Source organism: Lissotriton vulgaris, chromosome 2_1 (genome assembly GCF_964263255.1).
Source record: "Lissotriton vulgaris chromosome 2_1, aLisVul1.2, whole genome shotgun sequence".
Classification (NCBI taxonomy): Eukaryota; Metazoa; Chordata; class Amphibia; order Caudata; family Salamandridae; genus Lissotriton; species Lissotriton vulgaris.
In genome coordinates, this window is record NC_141687.1 from 1,870,271,630 (window position 1) to 1,870,296,474 (window position 24,845).

The window sequence follows — 24,845 nt, forward strand, 5'->3', positions numbered from 1 at the left end:
AGGAAACAATATCCCGCATCTCCTGTGTCACCTTGTTGCCAAGGTGTCAAAGAAGATGAGACTGCAAATGCCTTCTCAATGTTAAAAAAGACCAAATCCCACACACACTCAATTAAATTCAAACACAAAGTAGTGTAATTATCAGTTCACATATTATAATCTTTAAGGAATGATATCCCCTTCTTCTTGTTAGAGCAATAGTTTCTTTTTATTGCTCAAGCTATACCACGCCAGCCGACACGTGTTTCATCAGAGTACAGGTCACTCTGACTCTTCAGGGCTTTCTTGTTATAATGGCGTGTATTGTAGTTCCGCTTGACCGGTGATAATTCCAACCCGGTAAGTGTATCTTTGACTTTTTAATGGGAGAGTAATTGTCTTCTGCATCAACTTTAAGTAAAAACAATGTTGGTCATGTTCTGTGCGCCAAATATTATCACTAAATGGGAGCAGGAACCATCCGTGTTCTAAAGTTTCTCAATGTTGCAATTGTTGCCGCTGTTAGATTCTGCAATTTCTCAGCTGATTATAGCCGACAAAGTATTTGTACATGTCCGATTTGTTCAGGACCTCCCGCTTCTACCAGCCGCGAATCCGGCGTCTCAGTCCAATGGCGATTCCTTCGGAACACGGATGGTTCCTGCTCCCATTTAGTGATAATATTTGGCGCACAGAACATGACCAACATTCCTTAAAGATTATAATATGTGAACTGATAATTACACTACTTTGTGTTTGAATTTAATTGAGTGTGTGCGTGGGATTTGGTCTTTTATTGCTTAAAGTGTTGTGAACCAACACCTTCTTGGAGGGGTTAAGAGGGTCCTCCCTCCCCTATAGCACCACAGCCTGCAACAGGAGCAGCCAGACAGGCAGTCAGTAACATGGTAGAGCGCAAGTATTCCCTGTAGTTTTAAAAACCCTGTGTCTTTGGAGAACTGCCTTCTCAATGTTCCCTGAGCTCTTTCACAGGAATTGGCAAATAAAGATCCGACCTGTCTACATATGGATGAGTTTATAACCCCAGTGGCTCAGCTCTTTAGAGGAATACCATTAGAAATCCAAAAACAAGTTCAAGAAGAACTTGAAAATCTGATGGAGAATGACATAATTGAATCCATCCCTGGTTCCACACCATGGGTGTCTCTGATTGTCCTGTCTTGAAATGTAAAGATGAGGGCTTTCTAATCCGCATCAAGATGCACTGCCGGAATCTTGTAATTTAACAAGAAAGAAACCTGGCACCCACATCTAGGACTTGGTGCAAAATCTGTCCCAAACTTGGATTTAAACAAAGGTTCTCATGTAGAAGAAAGTTCCAGGTGCATCAACACACTGGCCACACACTGTGGTCTTTATTAACATAACTGGCTCAGCTTCAGCATTTTCTCTTCTGTGGAGGTCTTTCAGGAGGAAATCTTATAAGATCATACAAGGCATACCTAATTGCTTATATTACAGAGATGATATGCTTTTTTTGAGATCATACCAAAAAGAGTATGATGAGACTCTTGTTAAGGTCTGTTAAGCACAAGATGGCATGTGTCCTAACACAGATAAAGCTGCAGCACTGATACCTCTTCCAGAGTCCCAAATTTGTCTGCTGTGGGTTCCATTCTATTCAGACCAATCCAGCTACTGTTCAAGCTGAATACTCAATTTCATCACATTTAACAGCCTGTGAAAATGGTGCCCCATTCTAGTAGTCCACGAATGTCAAAGAGCATTTGGTATGATTAAAAAACTAAATTTAAATACAAAGAACCTGTATACTTCAACCCTAATCTCCAAACAGAGATCATACAAGATGCAATCCCAGTGCTCTCAGAGAAATACTAGTTCAGAGGAACAATGACCAGAAGCTCCCCACTGAATCCAGGCACATCTCAGTCGGAGCCTCACCAGTCCAGAAAAAGCCTACACCCAGATAGGCTCTGCAGAATTCTGCAGAGTTGTCCAAACCCTAAAAAACAATCAGCGGAGTTCCGCAGACGGGCATAGTAAGACTATGGCACTAAAAACATAGCAAACACATTAGCTTGCTGAGGCTAAGGACAGACCTCCTGGTGTTTCCAATTCTGTTCAATGCTGGTAATACAGTCTGAGCCCCAACAGCCTTCTGCTCCTGTCGTGAGCTCCTGCTCCAACTCATCACTCACACCTTCTAAAGTTACAGTCCTTTTATTCCTTGTGAAAACTTAAGGGGATGCAGGTACTTCAAACTCCAAAACATACCTTAATTTAATTTATGAGTCACATAAAAATCTTCGAATATTATCAGGTCTTTAACCCAATTTTGCACATCAGGGCTGGAGTATGTTTTCCATTGTGTTTTCCATTGTGTAAAATGAAAAACATACATTATGGGTGGATACATATAATACAGTAAAATTAAGAGAGATTTATTCATAAACCACGAAAGTCATCTTCCTCTGTTTTTCTTAAGCCTCCAGTCCTACTTCCAGCCCAAACTCTGCTGTCGTGGACGTTGTGTCTATCGACTCTTGTGATCCTGGCAAACCGCCCTTCGCCGCAAGCTCCTCCTAAATTTAACCCCTCATAATCAGCAGACATGCATCAGTGCAGAGAGATCCCCCTTATTGGAATCAACACTACTGGACAAACTGGCCCTTTTTATCAGCAGTCTGAGACGTGGACCAAGCACGTCTCTTTCGATCTGCGCCCACTGTTTCTGAAAACGCTTACATCTCAGACAAAGGGAAAGTCAATTTCTTTTCCTCAACTGGAAGCGGACTTCTAGCCCTTCAAGCCTCACTTTGAGACACATTTATGCGGTTCACACCTCCTTATATTTATATTACCTGCGCGCATGTCAGATGCTGATCTGGATTAAAATGACGAGCGTTCGAGTCCATCCTCCATGCCTGGTGTGAGAAAGACGCTTAGCCTTGCTCGCCGCTGGTAGAACGGTCACTGTGAAGACTATAAAGATCAAGTCTGCGTAGCTCACCCAGCGGGCACTCGGTGGTAAGTGACACAATAGAGCCCAGCACAAAAATGGCATGTGGTACTTGTCAAACACCTCAGTTCACTGTGCTACGGATTGAAAGAGGGGGCTGAAAGAGTGAACGAGTTTGTGACATTGGTGGAGACCAGGTGGCTCATAAAGCTGCAGTTGAGTGTCTGGCCAATCACAGTTACAGTTTCCCAAGCCAATCCAATGTCATTACACCTCCCCACCAATACCTTTAGAAGGTGCCTTTGTACAGGATTGGTTGAAAGCCATTTGTGTGCCAAAGGTTTGATTCTATTATTAGAGATGGACAGGAAAACTCCTCTTCGCCGTCGGTTGGCAGAGTTGTTTACTGAACTTCGCACTCCAAGCTGAGTATAGAGTGGAAAAAACTCTGTGAACCACACTGACTTAGCGGAGTTTGCCACACACTCCTAGTCAAGACAACTCATTCATCAATATCAAATGTTCTCTGTCAGACGTTGAGGGACTACAAAGACATACTTTATAGCATCACAAGTGTGTCACCAACCTAATATATGTTTGGGAGGATAATGAGAACCAAGATCTTGGAGTCACCCTTCAGGCCTCCTCCGCAGCTCCACCATGAGGTGAGAACTTGGGATCCTGCACATCAAGTGAAGATGAAACTATGTGCCAACAAACAACAAAGAGCTCAAGTTTATGATTTGTGCCAGGGAATTTTTTTGTTTGTGAGGCTAAATGGGACTGGCAAAGACAAACCTAGCTACAATCGTCAACCATATTTGGCCCTTGACATTAAGGACTCCATGATCACTGTATGGTGGGAAGAGAATGTCATTACCCGAAACTCTTCATTCATCCTATGGTTTATGGGGGATCCATATGAATTATCTTCTGATAATGAACATTATGAGATGGAAGAAGGCGTTGCTGGCTGTCTGGAGTATGGTGAAACTGATGCCACTCCTGCCAACGATTTGGATTGTGATGCTGACACATTACCCATGGTGGCATGAACTCCCTATTGTTCTCCTTTTCACTCTCCACCTCACTCCTTTGTCCTTTTTCTTCTTAGTCTCAACTCCGTCACACTGTCAAGCCTCTTAAACAATGTAATGCTGTCATGGACCAATTTATGTTTATGCTGTTAAAAGGAAATATAGCATACTGGCTCTCCCCTTGACCTAGGCGCCATTCCTGGTGCGGGGATGTTCTACCCCAGGGCTCACGAAGTGCTGGCGGGCGGGTGGAAGATGGAGCTGCAGAAAGGTGCAAGTGAGAAGCAGAAAGGATGCAACAACAAGCGGCCATTGAGCATTATAAATATAACAAGCATTTGCAATGCAATGGTCTCGGCATCATTAAAGGTAGAGGTATTGGCATTGCTCATGACATTTCTTTTTTTTTCTTTAAATCATAAATAAATGGCATTGTCATTTACATTGCCAATACACAGCACTCTGCACTCAACAGCACACACCACTCTGCACCTGCACTCACTGCTCTGCACACGCACTCTGCACACTCACTCTGCACTCACTACTCTGCACTCACTATTCTGCATTCTGCACACTCACTCTGCACTCACTACTCTGTACTCACTACTCACTACTCTGCACTCACTACTCACTACTCTGCACTCACTACTCTGCACTCACTACTCACTACTCTGCACTCACTACTCTGCACTCACTACTCACTACTCACTACTCTGCACTCACTACTCTGGACTCACTACTCTGCACTCACTACTCTGCACTCACTACTCACTACTCTGCACTCACTACTCACTACTCTGCACTCACTACTCTGCACTCACTTCTCACTACTCACTACACTGCACTCACTACTCTGCACTCACTACTCACTACTCTGCACTCACTACTCTGCACTCACTACTCTGCACTCACTACTCTGCACTCACTACTCTGCACTCACTACTCACTACTCTGCACTCACTACTCTGGACTCACTACTCTGCACTCACTACTCTGCACTCACTACTCACTACTCTGCACTCACTACTCACTACTCTGCACTCACTACTCTGCACTCACTTCTCACTACTCACTACACTGCACTCACTACTCTGCACTCACTACTCACTACTCTGCACTCACTACTCTGCACTCACTACTCTGCACTCACTACTCACCACTCTGCACTCACTACTCACTACTCTGCACTCACTACTCACTACTCTGCACTCACTACTCTGCACCCACTACTCTGCACTCACTACTCTGCACCCACTACTCACTACTCACTACTCTGCACTCACTACTCACTACTCTGCACTCACTACCCTGCACTCACTACTGTGGCGGGGGAAGATTGGTGCGTGCTGTGGAAGCGGGCCGCCCGGGTGTCATCACTGAGGGGGGTGACATAAATGGCACTGAGCGGGGTGACAAAATAACAAAAATATGTGTAACTTTCTTTTTTTTCCATATTTTAATAATTTCAATGTGGGGGGGGTGGGGGGGGGGGGGTGAGAAGAAATTTTCCGCACCGTGTACCACCTGACCTTTCTACGCCACTGCCCTGACTGTGGGCTGCAAGTCACGTCGAGAGTTGTAATATGTATCAAGTGTTAGCAGACAAAGTAAATGTTTTTGGGCAATCTTTCACCAAGTCATTACCCAATATGTATAATGCGAAGTTACAGCGTGAGGTAAGTCTCTGTCGCTTTTTCTTTGTGGGATGTCCGTGGTTGACTTTGGGAAACCATTTACACCACGTCATGGGAGCCAGCACTGCTGCTGCTGACAAGTTCACACAACAAACGGGTCTTGTGAACGTGCACCCGCCCTTTCCGTGAAAATGAAGTCACCATCAGAGCTGCCGCGGAATTACATGCCTGCGATAGTGCTTGTCAGCCACTGGATGTCAGACCAGCACAGCTGACAGAGAATGCCTCGTTTGTGGCGGTCCTAAAGAATGAAGAAAATGGCCCGCTATGCAGATTTAGGGCTCGGTTACATAAAATGCCAGTTTGAGGATAATTTCAAATATGTGGTGATCAGCAGGGTATTACCTATTACAAAACTGCTGCTGATATTCGATAAAGGTGATCAGCAAGTCACAACTTTTATTCTGGGCAAGACCATCTGAGCCTTTCATCTTTCTACCGTCGATTCACTAAATACGATTAAACTGTGTAAACAGTAACGTATTATTTGCAGTGCTTAGAGATGGCAAAGCTGTGCTTTTCAATACTGTGCACAGAGCACTATTATTATTATTATAATTGCTAGTCGTATTTCCTCACGCAATTTCAGCAACCAGTCTCTTGGTCACACACAAAAATCCATGACTGGGAATATTTAATTGATTTCGTTGTATTTCCAGGTCTAAAAAACAAATACATTGCATTACATTATTTATTCTTGGCTGCCTGGACGTATAAAGCAATCGCAATTTTATGATATTCTGTAGACATTTTTCAGAATGCTATAATTTTTTTTTTCAAATTAATCTTCCAATTTGGCGCATTCAAATAAGTACAATGCTGATTTGGTCCTTTACTTACCATTGATTCTTCTTCCAGGGAAGCCTCTTCCAGACCATTGTCACTGCTAAAAAAAACGAGACACCGCCGACAGACAGCACCTACTTCCGGTTTGGCCGGCAATGCTTCCGGGTCGCCGCAGGCAGCGCGGCGGCCCGCCCTGCACGGGGAAGGGAGGCAGCTTCCCAGGAGGACAGCACCTGGCCGCGAGCGCGTTCTCGTGCGCGTGGCCTTAACAAATCGCCGCGCGCGGCCAGTGCTGTCGTCCTGGGAAGCGGAGTCGCTAACAATAAGGTCTCTGGCGAGAGCGAGCTTCGCTCGCTTCTAGCCGAGACCTAAAAAAAGGCCCTGGCTGGATTGATACCTGATTGTCATCTTGTCCGCTACATCTGTTTAAGAAAGTAACCTAAATGAAAGATATGATACTTCAAGTGATCGGAGCTGTCTATATGGTACATAGACTGTGGTCATTACAGTACATTCAATTGTGTTTCAGCAAACAACCTCATGATTGCCACATAATTGTTTATGGAGTTCCAGTAAAGACATGTACTAGTGTTCGTTTTTTTTCCAGATAGACCGTGTGAACTTTTCTGCACACCACTGGGCAAAGAAGCGCCATTCCTCGCAGCAGACAGGGTCTTAGATGGCACCCCCTGTGGAGCATACGAGACGGATCTCTGTGTACATGGCAAGTGCCAGGTGGAGTAGCTTTCTAGTGTTTTCTAGGAACATTTACAGTATATCTCAGTCTTTTTCTGTGCATGTTTCTTGCAGAGCTTACAGGTCTTTTGTGTTTAAAGATAATGAAAGTCAACGGCTGCCGGGGAGAGGTGGGGGGACAGTGCAAGTATTGTGAGTGTTATAAACAAATGTATATTTTGCAGTCTCAGACCATATTCTCACACCACCATGTAATGGCATTCTAACAACCTTGATGCAAGAGCTGAAGGTCACCATCTTGTAAAGGCATTCTAGCAACCTTGATGCAAGAGCTGAAGGCCACCAGCTTGTAAAGGCATTCTAACAACCTTGATGCTAGAGCTGAAAGCCATCATCTTGTAAAGGCATTCTAACAACCTTGATGCCAGGGCTGAAGGTCACCATCTTGTAAAGGCATTCTAACAACCTTGATGCAAGAGCTGAAGGCCACCATCTTGTAAAGGCTTTCTAACACGTGTGATGCTAGACCTAAAGACCACCAGCTTGTAATGGCATTCTAGCACCTGTAATGCAAGAGCTGAAGGCCACCATATAAAGGCATTCTAACACGTGTGATGCAAGAACTAAAGACCACCAGCTTGTAACTGCATTCTAGCACATGTAATGCAAGGGCTGAAGGCCACCAGCTTGTAAAGGCATTCTAGCACCCGTGGTAATAGTGCTGAAGCCACCAGCTTGTAACTGCATTCTAGCACCCTTATTGCAAGAGCTGAAGGCCACCAGCTTTTAATGGCATTTTAGCATCCGTAATGCAAGAGCTGAAGGCTACCATCTTGTAACGGCATTCTATTTTTTATTTTTTTTAATTAAACGTTTTTATTACAGACAATGTCACACAGGTTAGACAGTATACAAACATAGGTGCCAGAAGGTGGTTCACAGGTACAGTTTCAACCACAGACCTGGGTCCATAGCCTGTTACGAACAGTTCACATTTGATAAAAGTGAGACTATTCTACCTATGTCTCCGTCTGGGCTGCAGAGGATCACAAACCTCTCCCTTATAGCCATTCCATTTGTCCCAAATTTGTGTCCATTTGTTGGGGCATCCTCTGGATTCTTACACTGTCCTCTCCGTTAACATGCACTGGTCCATGTCATTTTCCCATGCTATCATTTATATTACAATCATTCTTGTTGCCTATTACTTCCACCATACATTTCGTTAAGGCATACCAGACCCCTGGATAACCGGACATACCCAGAGCACATGTACAAAAGTGCCTTCCTGCCCACATCTCCTCATGCATCCTGCGTCAGTGCTATAGCCCATCTTCACCAACGTCGGTCCCGCAAGATATATTTTATGGAGAATCTTCAAGTTCAAGTTCAGGAATTTATATAGCGCACTACTCACCCAGAGGGTCTCAAGGCGCTTGGGGAGGGGGTTCATTATTTATCGAATAGCCAGGTTTTAAGTTCTTTTCTGAAGGAGATGTGGTTCTGTGTAAGGCGGAGGTGAGTGGGGAGTGAGTTCCAGGTCTTGGCCGCAAAGTAGGAGAAGGATCTACCTCCCATGGTGGATCTTTGGATACCAGGAACTGCGGCGAGGCCTTGATTGGAGGATCTTAGTTGGCGGGTGGGTGTGTAGAAGGATAGTCGAGTGTTGAGGCATTCGGGCCCTAGTTTGTAGAGGGCCTTGTGTGCGTGGGTGAGGAGATGGAATGTTATTCTCTTGTTGACGGGAAGCCAGTGGAGGTCTTTCAGGTGGCTGGTAATGTGATCTTGGCGAGGGATGTCCAAAATGAGTCTCGCTGATGCGTTTTAGATGCGTTGGAGTTTTTTCTGTAATTTGGCTGTAATTCCGGCATATAGGGTGTTTCCGTAATCTAGTCGACTCGTAACCAGTGCGTGGGTGACAGTCTTTCTTGTCTCGGCGGGGATCCAGTGGAAGATTGTTTTGAGCAAACGAAGTACGTTGAAGCAGGAGGATGAGACGGCGTTGACTTGTTTGGTCATCGAGAGTGAGGAGTCTAGGATGAAGCCAAGGTTACGTGCGTGGTCTGTGGGTATGGGTGCTGAGCCCAGATCCGAAGGCCACCATGAGTCGTCCCAGGCAGAGGGGGATGATCCTAGGATGAGCACTTCCGTTTTGTCTGAGTTAAGTTTTAGGCGGCTGTTTTTCATCCATACGGCTACTTCTTTCATGCCTTCGTGAAGATTGGTTTTGGCGGTGTTGGGGTCTTTGGTGAGGGAAAGGATCAGCTGGGTGTCGTCAGCGTAGGAGATGATGTTAAGGTTGTGTTGACGCGCGATGGAAGCGAGTGGACTCATGTAAACGTTGAAGAGGGTGGGACTGAGTGATGATCCTTGTGGTACACCGCAGATGACTTCGGTGGCTTCTGATTTGAATGGGGGAAGTCGGACTCTGAGTTCTCCCAGCTAGGAAGGAGATGAACCAGTCCAAGGCTTTTCCTTTTATGCCGATGTTGCTGAGGCGTTGTATGAGGGTGCTGTGACAGACAGTGTCGAAGGCGGCGGAGAGGTCGAGTAGAATGAGGGCCACTGTTTCTCCGTTGTCCAGTAGTGTTCGGATGTCGTCTGTTGCTGCGATGAGGGCAGTTTCGGTGCTGTGTTTGGCTCGAAAGCCGGACTGTGAGGGATCGAGGGAGTTGTTGGATTCGAGGAAGGCGGCGAGTTGGCTATTGACGGCTTTCTCGATGACTTTGGCCGGGAATGGGAGGAGGGATATGGGGCGGTAGTTTTTAAGTTCAGAGGGGTCTGCTGTGGGTTTCTTCAGGAGGGCGCCGACTTCGGCATGTTTCCAGCTTTCTGGGAAGGTAGCAGAGTTGAAGGAGCAGTTGATGACATTACGGAGATGGGGTGCGATGATGGAGTCTGCTTTGTTGAAGATGTGGTGGGGACATGGGTCGGTTGGCGCGCCAGAGTGGATGGAATTCATTAGGCGGATGGTGTCTTCAGTGGTGATTGGGTTCCAGGCGCTGAGGTTGTTAGAGGTCGGTTTAGGATCTGAGGGGGGTGGAGAGGATAGTTTGTTGGAACTGTTTTCGAAGCTGTTATGTATGTCGGCAATTTTGTTGTAGAAGAAGGAGGATAACGAATCGCAGAGGTCTTGGGAGGGAGTGATGTCGTTTGAGGCTGCGGTGGGGTTGGTGAATTCTTTGACGATGTTGAATAGTTCCTTGCTGTTATGGGCGTTGTTGTTGAGTCGATTCTTGAATGCTGATTTCTTGGTGGATCGAATCAGCTGGTGGTGTTTGCGGGTGGCTGCCTTGAAGGTGGTCATGTTGTCGGTGGTTGGGTTTTTTCTCCATGTTTTCTCGAGAGTACGGCATAGCTTCTTGGATTTCTTAAGGTCATCGTTGAACCAGGGGGCCTTTTTGCTGTCTTGTTTGGTGTGATGGTTTTTCAGGGGTGCTAATTCGTCAGCGCTGTGAGTGATCCATTGTTTGAATTTGATGGCAGCTTGGTTTGGGTCCGATGAGAGGGCGGGTGGGTTTTGGTTGAGCGATGTGAGGAGTTGGTCGGTGGTGATTTTGTTCCATTTTCTTCGGGGGGGATAGGTTGTGAGGGGTCTAAGCCTAGAGGAGATGGCTGTTTCTGTTACTGCATTCTAGCTCATGCTGCAAGAGCTGAAGGCTACCAGCTTGTAGCAGCATTATGGCACCCATTATGCATGAGCTGAAGGCCACCAGCTTGTAGCAGCATTCTAGCTCTCCTGATGCAAGAGCTGAAGGTCATCACATATCCATACCTTGCCCAAGACCATGTCCAGCAGTGGACTGACCCAAGTGGAAACCATATATTTCGCCTGCTGCCGCTGAAAGACATGTAGAGCACAAACAGCTTCAGTAAGCTGACATGCAATTGACTCTGCCACAGCCCAACTTGACTTTTACTGGCTCTTGTAAGGATTCTAAGTAAATAGCTGGGTGTTGCATTGGTGCTGACAGAGGTAGTCTGGTGTCAACTAGCAGAAGGCTCCCAGGGTGGCTTGATAGGACTACTCTGTTGTAAAACCACCCAGAGCAAGTGCAGTGCCGAACCATTCAATATAGGGAAACTCTTGTGTGGAAAGGCAGCACAGATTCTCATCCAGAGCAAAATAGAGCAAAAACACAACAGGGGAAAAGAAATAGGAAGAGAAAGATGGAAAAACAGGGACAAAGGGAGAAAGCTAGACAGAACCCACAAGGATGAGATAAAGCGACAGGGAGTGGCAAGTGATGGATTAATAAGGCATAATGTAGAATGAAGACTACTAGCTTTTGTATTTGCGACCCCAACCTTCGATAGCACTGTCTGAGGGCTTCTGAGAAAAACTTTGGACCCTGGTACTAATTCTTTTACAAATTAAACAGTAGTGGTCACTAACTTAGCCACTAAGAAAACTTTGCTTGATGTGGTCACTATTACAACACTAGTAATATTAGTATCTCAGGGTGATTTGAACATAAGTGGCTCTTATTAGACATAAGGTTTGAGGCAACTGCTGTGCTCGCGGGTGAAAGAGGGCTGGTTCCTTACACACACCCCTAACTGTTATTACAGAATAGCTGAATTATATATTTATCTTAGCAGATTGAGCTGCTATTGATCGCTACCCCATGCACGTATTCTGCTTCCCCCCACTCAGATGAGACAGTGCAATGCCCCTCGGAGATTGAGGGGCTTCATACATATCCCCTCTTGTTCCCTGCCTGCGGCTCGAGAGTCTGTTATTTTGTTTCCCTTTTTTGGGAAATACCCCCCGACTGCCCGTCGTTGCCAAGTTCTTATCATGATTTTTTATTGTTATTTTGGTTTTTCTTTTGCGCCTAATTCCCTTCAATGGGAGGTGTCCTGTATAGGCCTGGGCGGTAAATTCCATTCCGCTCGCAGAATTTGCGGAATTTGGGTAATTTTGCGTTCCACGGAGAACGCAAAATTGCCCAAAATTCTGCGTTCCGCAACTTTGCAATTTTTTTTGCTTGTTTGCTTTCTCAAAATGCGTGTTTGCGAGATATTTCCCCCGAGCACGCAAACAGTGATTGCGAACAGTTACAAAGCATTGCGAACAAGCAATTCCGCATGTTCGCAGAATTTCTGAGTGTTCTCTGAGATTTTTTACTGTTTCGCGGAGATTTGCGTAACGCGAATACACAAATTCCTCCCACCCATACCTGTATGTCATATATGACGATATATGCCCAGCAATGACGCCTGAGCATAGGGGCGAACATTTCTGCCGCTGTGATATCCTGTACTACCTACCTGGCGTGTAAGGTAATTTGTGATTCTTCTTTTATTGTTTCACAGCCTAATGGGCCAACATGGAATGAGATACCTGTGCAATATTGATTAAAAGACAAATTTACAAAAAGGTTTGCGGCCAAGCTATAAGTCATGTCTCAGGTGTTTTTATTACTACTTGTCCACTATTTTCAGTTTTTCAGTTTTAAAAAACATTTCCTTATATAATTAATGTACTTTAATTTGCAAGTCCAATCCTATCCGCTTGAAGCATGTATTTTCAGATAAGAAGCTTATAGCTGATTCACATGTTCTTTTGGTTTTCTCTATCTAATGATTTGTTCTGTATTTACGCAAAAATAACTATATTTAAAAAGTTAATAGACTGTAGACAATGGTATCAGTACAAAGTAGATTTTAGAGAATTGGTAAAGTCGTTTTTGTGTAGGACAGCTAAATGAGAATGGGTAACTCTTAAGTTGAGGATGTTCTTTCAGTCCTGCTTTGGATGTGCTTAGGGGAAAATGAGATCTTGGGTCAAGAGGAGGAAATCTTAGTTTTGGGGATACCGAGATGGAAAATCACCTGAATGGCAAGGTAGAACAAATTGAAAGATGGTACCGGGGTCATAGGCCTGCTTATAAATGTTTAGTAAGATCTGTGGAATGTACAATATGAGTCTATGGACTCATATTGTTCAAAGGGTAGATGGAAGTGGGTAAGAAAAGGTTACATTGCTTGTCTTGTGGCCTGCCCTTCTCCTACATGGTGCTCAAATTTAAACATAGTATCCTAAAGGTAGTGCATCACCATTATTAGGAAATTTAAAAGAAAATCAGAAAATAGATGGGTGTAGTCTGGAGTCACTGGTGCAAAGCACTTAAGTATGTTGCTCAGCATCAGTGGGTGAGGAACTGCCACTTTTGTCACATGTTATGAAATATATTTGGGCAATGGGAATGCTTTTTATGTGTCATCAAGTCGATAGTTTGTCTCCAAAATGCTGTCTAAGGTGTTCAGACTTATCAATGGCGCATTCATTGATATCATGATTGAGTTTGTCCTCATAGCTGCTGGCAATTCTCTGCCTCCTTTTTCTCTCTGGCTTTTCCAAGCATCACAGTTTTTCTAGGGAATATGGTCTTCGCACTATATGTCCATTGTATGAGAGCTTCAATCAAGCCCGTTATACTGAGTGAAATTTCTACCTTGATTTGATCAGGTATGCGTTTGTTTGTTTTCCTGGCCATCCTTAGTAGTCTTAGAGGTCTTGTCCAACATGACAGTTCAAATGCTCTTCCTCTCATTTCATCATTGTTCAACGTTCGCATCCATATGGTGTCAGAGATTACTACTGTTTGAACGATTCTTACTTTTGTTCTTAGGGATGCCTTAGCGATTTGGAAAATAATTTCCAGTTCTTTTCTTCCAGCTCTGCCTATTGCTAATCTGCGGCTTATGTTTTGACTGCTGCTACCAATATTTTGGGGTGAGCAGAAAATTCAGCTCTGCTGGCTGAAGTCAGAGTTTTGCCCACTCAGCGCTATGCGAGTATCAGAGATACGACAAAACTCTGCCATGTGGCGGAGCTTTTTCTCTTATAAGGTTTGCCAAAGTGAAGTTGGCGAGTGTGAGTGAGAATTTGCATCCGCAGGCAGGATTTATGGGCTCTAGAATGCCTCCTGTCAAGATTTCCTCAACACATGTGGTCGCGACAGGTCACAACCGTTCATGCTAAGAAAGCTGCCACTCGAGAAGAAAATCTACTTGAGCAACAGAAAGAAGCAGCACCCTCCATATTTGACAGGTAGGGTGAAAGAATGCTAAAGTCATCACCTGAATGACCACATGTACGTGCAATAGCAAAGAACTACTTTTTTGAGTAATCCCTGGGAGGTTATACCTTAAGGGTGAGTGATCATTAAGAAAGTCTGTATCCTTGGGTTTCGATAAAACTTATTGCAGAACCACAGTGTACTTTGTAAGATACAGTACACAACAGGGGACCAAAAATGGAAACTGATATCAGAGTACATAAAAAGTCATGCTCTGTGTCTCCAATGAAGAAAAGACATAGTTGCTACACTACTCAGTGAAGCGAAGGGCTGCAGTGCCCAAGTGTATCAGTTACTACACCCTTCTCTTCTTTCCCTCTTTCTTTCTTTCACACTTCATTCTCTACTCTTGAAGTTTCTTTCCCTTTCTTTCCATCTGCCTTTCGTAGCTTCCATTCTTCACATGGAGAAGTGTGGCTCACTGGTTAGAGGCGGCAGACCCTGAAGCAGAGATCAGGCCCGGGACCAGGGTTCAGTTCCCGACGCGGCAGGGTCTTGGATCAATGTCTGCGGACTCGATAATTCTCGCTTCGGCGCCGTCTCTAATCATGGGCCCCACGCTGCAACTCTGGGCAATAGCTTGCTTAATCCCCACAACGGCCCCACCAGCGCTGGGATGCCTGGCTCCGCCCCTCACAGGGAGAGCCAGGAAGGGTTCCACAGCCTAAGCGCCGAGATACCCTCATGGGTGATTCAGCGCTATATAAATCAATAACTATAACAATCAATAACTACCTTCTTCTTTTTTAACTTTCTCTTTCGCACTGGCTTTTTCTATTTGCCTCTTTCTGTGTCCTTTTGTTTCCCATTTATATAATGTCTCTTTTTCCTTCTGCTTCGTTTTACATTGCTGATTTGGCAATGTCTAGTACCGGCCTTAGGGTTGTGCGAATCGTGCAGTCACACAGGACCCGCAACTTAGCAGGGACCCGAAAATGCCTCTGAAAATTTAACCGAAATTTACCATTGATATCAGAGTGTCTGCCACACAGAACCGTTCCGCTTGTCGACCAGCACTCTCAGCTAAATTGGGCGCAGTCCGCTATAAATGCAACAAAAGCACAACGGGGAGATGTGGCGGAAGGGAGTGTGCATGCCTCAAAAGCCCTGTGAACTGACATGTCCCACAGAAAGCGTGAGGCTTTTCAGGGTCTCTATAAACACTGGCTATGCCACTGCTATCGCCGAGATTGCTGAAAAGTAGTAGGTAAGGTGCAGTGCCGCTGTGGATTACTGGTGAAACATGCGCTGTGTGTAACGTCATTGTCATAATCTGGAAGTGTGGCAGCCTCCCCTACATTGGCTGCTGTGAGTTTTCAAACGCGCACAGCAAGAAAAAAAGCAGACGTGTACGCGGTGCATTATGTATGGCGCTCTGCCATGGGGCAGAGTGATTTATGAACGCATTTCTCAATTCATTCATATCCAGTAACATTTCCCATTATCTGCAACATGAGAAGTTCTAGCAACTTGTTTTACTATGTGTCACTGATGACGCAGATCTTGTTGTTTTAACTTTGCAGTTGGGGTGTTGCTCAATTTAAAGCGCAGGCTGCGAGTAGTCCGCTGTTTTCCACCTTAGATTGGGAGCAAAAGCTGTCAAATGTGGTGTAAGATCTATGATTGTCAGATCACCGATCTATCATGGCCTCAAGGAAACCGTACAAGTATCTCTCCGGTGCAGCAATAAGGAAAGCCAAGAACGATAGAGATGCTGCAGCTGAAAGACAAAGAGAAGCAATTGAAAGATACATGAAAAAAACCTCTAGATTAACCCTGGACAAAGCACTACGCTCCGCTCGCGTAGTTTGCAAAGTTTACGCTACTGTGCACTACGTGAATTGCATGTAGCACAGTGCAAACACGCGTAGCGTAGTGCAGTGGTCATATTTTGCTTGCTCGCAGTCCTCAACGTCAAGTTGGCGACCGCGAGCAAGCAAAATGACATCCCGGCGAGACTTTTTTCTCGTTCGCGATCAGCAAGATCAAGTTGCCGATCGCGAGTGTGGAAAATAAACCTCCCGCCGAGATTCTCAATGCGGGAAGGTCAGGTTTCTCATTGCGAGTGGTCACATAGTCTCGCGACTGCTCGTGATGCAAAACTAACAGTCTACGTTGAGAAAGCTGCTGCTCGAGTAGAAATCTACTCGAGCGGCAGAAAACGACCTCTTGCACTGTGCATGATGCAGTTTGCACTGATTGCACAGTGCAGACAAGCTTCCAGCACTGTGCAATCAGTGCGAACAGCATTTTGCACAGTGCACTACGCAGTTCAGGTAGCTCGCGTAGTGCGAAGTGCACTTCGCGTAGCTTTACTCCGCAAACTACGTCCAGGCTTACTCTAGATGTAGAAATAAGACATCGGAGTCTGGCAGTTTAATGGAAACTGAAAATCAGGAGGAACTTGCAACTTGCTCTATGGAAGAAGATGTTCAGGAGCAGATGAGTTGCAATTCTGAGACAGAGGATGAAACTGAGAACAAAAGAACTATTTTGACATCTGATAAATCTATTCAGATGGATCCACAAACTTGGCCAAATACTTTGTGTCAGCATAATATGGGCAAGCTGATTTTAGTCAGACACAGAGAGAGAGACATGAGAACCAATCCTAAAACTTATGACAGACGCTTCACACCTGTGCATTTCTATAAAACCCTTACAAGCAGTTAAAAGATTGAGAGACAGAAGATAGTATACTTCAAGACAGCTGATGCAGTATATTGTCTCTGCTGCAAATTGTTAGGTAGAGGGTCAGGCAAACTCTCCACTACGGGATTCAGTGACTGGGCACATGTTGGAGAAAACCTGCATTCACATGAAAAGTCTGCTGAATATATGCGGCACATGCATTCATAATATGAAGCACAAAGGAGATTTTCCACTTGTACTGGGATTGATCAGGCAGAGCAGACTTTACTTGAGTCTGAAATCTGATATTGGAGTTCTATTTTGCACTGGCGTGTGTCAATAGTACAGTTTCAAGCAGAATGAAACTTGGCTTTGAAGGGAATCAGTAAGAAACTTGGAAATATTCAAAATAGTAATTTTCTGGGTCAAGCAGAACTGCTTGCTAAATATGATCATCTCATGGCAAAACACATTTGAAGAGTTGAGGAAAATGAAATAGTAGACTATTACCTACGAAACACAATTGAGAATGAAATAATTCAATTTATATCACAAAACATCAAGAAAAGTGTTCTATATATTATCAGGTCTTCCAAGTATTATTCATTCATACTGGACTGCACACCAGACATAAGTCATCGAGAACAAATTACTCTGATGATTCGTGTAGTTAATATATCCTCAATTATCCCATTGGTAGAGGACAGCTTCATGGGGTTCATACCTGTAGATGACACAAGTAGGATAGGATAGTATTTGTAAAGCGCTCTATACCCGAAGGTGTCAAGGTGCTAAGCGGACAAAAACAGGGGGAAAGAGTGCAACAGCAGCTTAGGAGGGGAACAGCCAAGTTTCAGGAGTTTTTTAAAAGCCGGGAGAGAGCTAGCATTGACGAAGGCCAAGGGGAGAGAGTTCCACAGTTTGGCGGGGTGGCGGCGACAGAGACAAGTAGTACTTCACAAACTGCAATATTTTGGAATACCTCTTAAACACTGCCATGCTCAAGGTTATGACAACGGGGCTAATATGAGGAGAAGAGATTCCGGTGTACAGAAAAGTATACTAGAAAGGAACCCCAAAGCAATTTTCATTCCTTGTGCTTGTCATTCTCTTAATCTAGTTTTGTGTGATGCAGCGAAGTCATCAGCAGCAGTACTGTCTTTCTCTGGGTATTTACCGAGAATATACCACATATTTACACCATCAACAAAATGATGGCCCATACTTACCTCTTCTGTGAGTACTGCAGTTGTAAAGAGGCCATCAGACACACGATGGGAGAGCAGAATTGAGAGTGTGAAAGTTCTGTTCAACTATACCCCTGATGTTCACAAAGCATTGATAAAAGTTCTGGATGTGCCTAATCTTGATAGACAAACATTCTCTGAGACCCAGAGTTTACGGAATGAGGTTCACTCATTTCCATTTCTTGTCGCCATTGCCATCTGTATGGAATTTTAGGTCGAATTAATAAAGTTAGCAAAGTAATGCAAAGTATTGAAATACAGTTAGATGTTGCCCTAGCTGTGCTGAAACGTACTGGGGATTACATGAGAGAGTCTTGTCACACAGGATTTGATAAAGCTATTGAATTTGCCTCTGAGAGAGCCTCAAGGTTTGATGATCCAGGGGAGACCAGCTTTGAGATTGAAAAGAGGACAAGAAGGAAGAAATTACATTTTGAGTATGAAGGAGAAGATAGTCCAGTAAATGGAGCAGAAGAAAAATTCAGAATTTAATTACTTCAATGTCATCTTTGATCAGGCAATCAGCAAACTCGAAGAATGATTTGAACAAATGGAATATTTAATGACAGATATAGGTTTGTGTACCAAGTTATATCAGGTAAAACTTTGGAAACAGGAGAGCTTGAGTAAAAGTACAAAGATGCATCTACATATTTTAAAGCAAACATTGCAGGGATGAACTCATCACAGGTGTTAAAATCTTCCAGGGTCTGTACAAGAAAAGCCATCCTGATACGGATTTATGTCACTACAATGCATACTTTTACAACGCATGCCATTACAACAAAACTTTTACAACACAACACCCATTACAACGCATTCCATTACAACGCATGCCATTACAACGCATTTTACAAAACTACCATTACAACGCATTCCATTACATCGCATACTACCTTTACAACGCATACGATTACAACGCATACCATTACAAACGATAGCAAACGACCCGGTGGCAGAGGGTCTCACCTGTGACTGCTGACGAGCTGTGGACCCTTCCTCCACTTTTTAATTCGATTGTGCTGCTGATTGCGAGCAGTCATAATTTTTATCTGATATTTTACTGTGTTTGTGCTAACTCACCTGTACCTCAAAGTTGACAGGTTGACTAACTTGCTTTACATCTAGGGGCTCAGAGGATCACCGTGGGCCGAGCGTTGTGTGGCAGGCTCCCGCGGACGCGGGCGCCATCTTGGCTTGGGCTACTCAGCTCAATGTAATTGTTAGCCACCCCCCCCACGATACTCCCTATTTAGGAGCACTCCCGGCTCTCGGCGGGTGATAGCAAACGACCCGGTGGCAGAGGGTCTCACCTGTGACTGCTGACGAGCTGTGGACCCTTCCTCCACTTTTTAATTCGATTGTGCTGCTGATTGCGAGCAGTCATAATTTTTATCTGATATTTTAATGTGTTTGTGTTAACTCACCTGTACCTCAAAGTTGACAGGTTGACTAACTTGCTTTACATCTAGGGGCTCAGAGGATCACCGTGGGCCGAGCGTTGTGTGGCAGGCTCCCGCGGACGCGGGCGCCATCTTGGCTTGGGCTATTCAGCTCAATGTAATTGTTAGCCATCCCCCCCACGATACTCCCTATTTAAAGAGGCTATATGCGGCAGCGCAGCGGACGAGCGCAGCGGGCGCGACAAAGGCGCGCCGGAGTTGCGCCTGAGTTAAGCCCGTCTGCGCCCGTCCGCGGCCGGCAGGGGCTAGGGGCAATTCCCCCTGGCCTCCCTATTCGCTACACCTCAGCCGATCTCACTCTTTTACAAGGTCCTTGGCCCCTTGACCCCCGCACTATTCACCGGATTACCAACATGGGCTGCTTTTCCCCTTGCCAAGCCTGCCCTCAGGGCTGCTCCCTCTCTTCTGCTTCTCCATCGGCACGTCAGTCGACGCCCACTCTTGACACTCTCCCTCCCCCACTATCTATTATGTTACTAAACACCAGGTCAGCCATCAAACACCATCAGGATCTATTCATACTTCTAGAGACGGACAAACCCGATCTTTTATTCCTAACTGAGACGTGGTTTTGTGAGTCTTCCCTCCCGTCCCTACTGGCTGCCCTCCCCTCATCATACTATTCCATCCGCGCCGACCGCCCACTAGGGAAAACGGGTGGAGGCGTTGCCCTCATTGCCCGCACGGATCTTCAGTTTCAGATTCTTCCCTCTCCCCCTATGGGAGGAATTGACCACTTAGTGGTCCGCTCCTCTTCTTTCTCCCCTCACCTAGCCTGTGTGCTGGTATATCGTCCACCACAACCCACCCCCTCTTTTCTCCCTGCCTTTCAAGATCTACTCGGCACCCTGGCTGTTAATTATGCTTCGGTGCTGGTCCTTGGGGATTTTAACTACTGGCCCTCCGACCCCAAGGAATGTTCCTCTTCTAGATATTTTTCAGAAACTTTATTGTCACTCAATTTTTCCTCCCTGGTTCACATCCCCACTCATATCCACGGTCACACCTTAGACCAAGTTTGGTCCCTCAACTGTCCCCTCTCCTCACTCACCGTGTCCCCTTGCACTTGGTCAGATCATTTCCTAATCTCCTTTTCCCTCTGCCTCTGCTTGACCAAGCGGCCTACCCTCGCCAAAAACTCTTGGGCTCGCAATTGGGGCAAAGTTAACCTATCGGACCTTACTTCCTCACTACTGGCCTCTTCTCCCACTCTATCGGACTTGGCATCTGCCGCCCAAGCTAAGGCCATTGATTCCTGGCTTACGGAGGGAAGTGACTGCATGGCCCCCCCTTCGGCGTACCTCGATTAGGCGTCCCAAAGACGCAAACCGTTGGTTCAGTAAAGAACTAAAAGAGCAGAAACTCACGGTCCGACAGGCAGAACGTAGATGGAGACAGGACTACTGTCCCATCTCCAAGTCCCGCTATGTCCTCCTTTTAGGGGCTTACAAAAAAAGCATTCTAGAGACCAAGAAGGCTTATTTTTCCGCCAAAATCTTAGCAGCTGAGAACCAACCTAAGGAGATCTTTTCCATCACTCATGACCTGGCTTTCTCCGACAGGACTTCACTGAAACCTCTTCCTTCTCAAAATCTCTGTGATTCTTTGAACTCCTACTTTGTGGAAAAAATTGCGACCATTAAAACCAATATCCCTCCTCCGTCCCCCTTATTTGTTGATCCCCAGCCACCCCCTGTCCTTGCTTCACTCACCTCTCTCCCCCCTCTCTCCGAGGAAATTTTCCTTTCCCTTCTCCCTAAAATCAAATCTGGTTCCCCAGCTGACATCTGCCCTGCACACATCCTACGGCAGATCTACTCAGTGTGCACCCTACCCCCTCTCATGTTTCTTAATAACTCCTTGGCCCAGGGTGTTGTGACCCCGTCACTGAAATCTGCCACCATTGTTCCCATTCTGAAAAAACCTGGAGCTGACCCCTCTGCCTTGGCCAACTACCGCCCCATCTCCTTGCTACCCTTTCTGGGTAAGGTGCTTGAGCGACACGTCACCTCTGTGCTCAGCTCCTATGTCGAGGAGAATGGGGTGCTGGCCCCCTGTCAGGCGGGGTTCCGGCCAAGGCACTCGACAGAGTCAGTGGTGGTGTCTGTGCTGGATACCCTCAGGGAGGGTATGGACAACGGTCAACCTCAGGCGCTGGTCCTCCTTGATTTATCCGCCGCTTTTGACACGGTGGATCACTCCATCCTACTCTCCCGTGTCAGGGCGGCGGGCATCGGAGGAACGGCCCTCATTTGGCTTTCATCCTTCCTGAGGGACCGGACCCAGGCGGTTCGTCTTGGGGAGTTTTCAGCTACCCCCTGTAAGGTCCAGTGCGGGGTGCCCCAGGGTTCTTCTCTGTCTCCCCTGTTATTCAATCTGTACATCTCCCCTCTCATCTTTGCTCTTCAGCAGCTGGAGGTCACGGCATATAATTATGCCGATGACCTCCAGCTCATCTTCAACCTCTCCTCTTCCCCTGACTCTATATCTAATTTCCAATCTATTCTGTCTTTCATCAGGGACTGGATGAATTTCAACCACCTGAAGCTCAACCCCGATAAGACGGAACTGGTGCTTACGGGTGGTTGCTCCAGTCCCTGGAACTCGTTATTTTGGCCCCCTTCTTTCGGCTCTCCCCCTACTCCTGTTTCCTCAGTTAAGACCTTAGGCATCAAGCTCAATGATAAACTCACAATGCACTCCCAGATAGGTTCCGTGGTATCTTCTTGCTTCCTCACTCTCCGTACTATCCGCACTATCTCTCGTTTCTTTTCCTTCCCTGCACTCAAACTGATTATGTCCGCACTGGTCCTATCCCGCCTGGACTACTGGAATGCCCTGTTCAACGGCATCCCACAGTACAGCTTGCGCAGGCTCCAACTTGTTCAGAACCAGGCGGCCCGTCTTGCATTTGGTCTCCCCAGATTCCACCATACCTCTCCTCTGTTGAAGACCCTTCACTGGCTTCCCATTCGGGAACGCGCATTATTCAAACTTGGATGCATGGCCTTTCAGGCCAGGTCTGGTCTGGCCCCCCTCTTCATATCTTCAGTCATCAAAACTTACGTTCCCTGCAGAGACCTCCGTTCCTCAGTTCAACATCTTCTAGTTACCCCACGATTCAAGAAAAAAAAACAGGGCGGCTCTAAATTTGCTACTCTGGCCCCTGTGTTTTGGAATTCCCTTCCTTTCCACCTCAGATCCCTCACCCAGTATTCCCTTTTCCGCAAATCTCTTAAAACTTTCCTGTTTACCCAGGCCTTCTTGCCTTAACATCCCCCTTTTCAGTTTATGTCCTTGTGGTTGACTCTTCTCCCTCTGGTAGTTTGCTATCTCAGCGCCAAGAAACCGCTCGGTGTATGTCGCGCTCTAGAAATACTTTAAACTTAAACTTAAACTTATTACATAGCATACATGATAAGTATTGGATAGTGCAGGGATAACATTTACTATTCTAACTCCAGGGGGTGCAACAGTAGGGTAAGTGTTGGATAGTGTAGGGGTAAAAATTACTATTCTAACTCCGGGGGGTGCAACAGTAGGGTAAGTGTTGGATAGTGTAGGGGTAAAAATTACTATTGTAACTCCAGGGGGTGCAACAGTAGGGTAAGTGTTGGATAGTGTAAGGGTACTATGCGTTGTAATGGTATGCGTTGTAATGGTATGCTTTGTAATGACATGCGTTGTAATGACATGCGTTGTAATGACATGCGTTGTAGTGGTATGCGTTGTAGTGTCATTCGTTGTAATGGTTGCGTTGTAATGGCATGCGTTGTAATGGATGTTGCGTTGTAAAAGTTTAGTTGTAATGGTAGTGCGTTGTAAAAGTTGCGTTGTAAAGGTTGTTTCCCCCCGATACACATGCAGCATGTACTGCATCTGCTCTCTCTGTTCTCAAATACATGCATGACAACCGCTTGCATTATATGTATCACAATGTAATCATTCTTAGAAGGATTTTTACAGTTCCTGTTACAGAAACCTCTGGGGAATGATTGTTCTTAAAGTTGAAGATTATTAAGAATTGATTGCGCTCTTCAGTAACCCAAGACCCGCTACCTTGCTTGGCACTGATATCAGTTGAACATGAAGTTGGACGAACTCTCAACTGCAGTGAATTAACAAAAGAATGTGTAGGACAGAAAGCAAGAAAAGTTCCCTTTTTGTGAAGAAGTAGCATTATATAGTAATCTATCACAGGTGCACGTGTATACTTACATTTTACATGTTGTACTTGTTAACATTCTACTAAAATAAAATGATTAACAATGAAAAACAATTTTACATGTGTCATTGTGGGCCCGTTTAGTATACTCTGCACAGGGCTCAAAATATCCTAAGGCCAGCACTGCCTCTACCCACACCTCTCCCCCACCTCTGTCATCATATTCCGTTATAGTGTTACTCTAAAACATTAGCCCGACACAGTCCACAAACAACTAATCACCATTTAGTGAGACCCAGTTTACCAGCCAATCGGGCCCAGTGTAATGCCTCTGCTGCTAGACTTAGAGGTTCTAGACGCCACTGTTTAGGGGATAGTGTTGGAGGGAGCGGAGTGTTGTACTGGGTTTGTGGCAGAGGTCGTCTGAGAGCTGGGTGTTGAGGTATTTGGTTAGAGGCAGAGCCTTGAGAGGTTGGAATTGAGGTATTTGGTTATAGGCAGAGTATAGTATAAAGGGTATTCGGCGACTGGATTGGAAACATGGTTCTGAGTGCATGTTTTGTGATAGATGCTGAATCAGAAGTAGGTATTGGGTTAAAGTGAGAAATTTGCGGTCTCATATAGGGTCAAGGAAAAGGTTTGTTAGAGGGAGGTTTAATTGAACAAATGACTGGGAAGTTGAATTATTTGGTAAAGGAGAGTTTTGTGACCTGGATATCGAGGTAGAGGCTCTGCTCTGTGTGTAGCACAGAGACAGAGAATTGAGCAAGGAAGAAATCCCTGTGTACTTTATGGTCTATTGTGGAATTAAATATTTGGAAGCTGAATCACTGGGGTTGAGGCAGAGCTTTAAGACATGTTGCTTATGTTCTAGGTAGAGCCACAGAAGAGCCATGGCATTTTGAGTATCAAGATAAAGGTACCTCTGTGCCACACTGATTTCAATGGTTGTAGAGTGTGGTACTTAAATGATGATGTGTAGTCCAGGTGTAGTAGTAGATCCCTCTTTATTAGTAGGAAGATATGTGGCAAGTTACAAGATGTGAGGTGGCAAGTTACAAGATGTGAGGTGGCAAGTTACAAGATGTGAAGATACAAGGAGAAACCCCACCAGGAGA

At 45.4% G+C, this 24,845-nt stretch overlaps 1 protein-coding gene across 2 annotated transcripts in view; it reads left to right on the forward strand.

Annotated features, from left to right (window-relative positions):
- Positions 1-24,845, forward strand: part of ADAMTS17 (ADAM metallopeptidase with thrombospondin type 1 motif 17) — a 1,053,865-nt gene that overhangs the window by 692,265 nt on the left and 336,755 nt on the right. For both annotated transcript variants that reach the window (XM_086958065.1, XM_086958066.1), the window contains exon 14: positions 7,045-7,172. In XM_086958065.1, the coding sequence (XP_086814191.1) occupies positions 7,045-7,172 (128 nt within the window). The remainder of the gene's footprint in view (positions 1-7,044; positions 7,173-24,845) is intronic.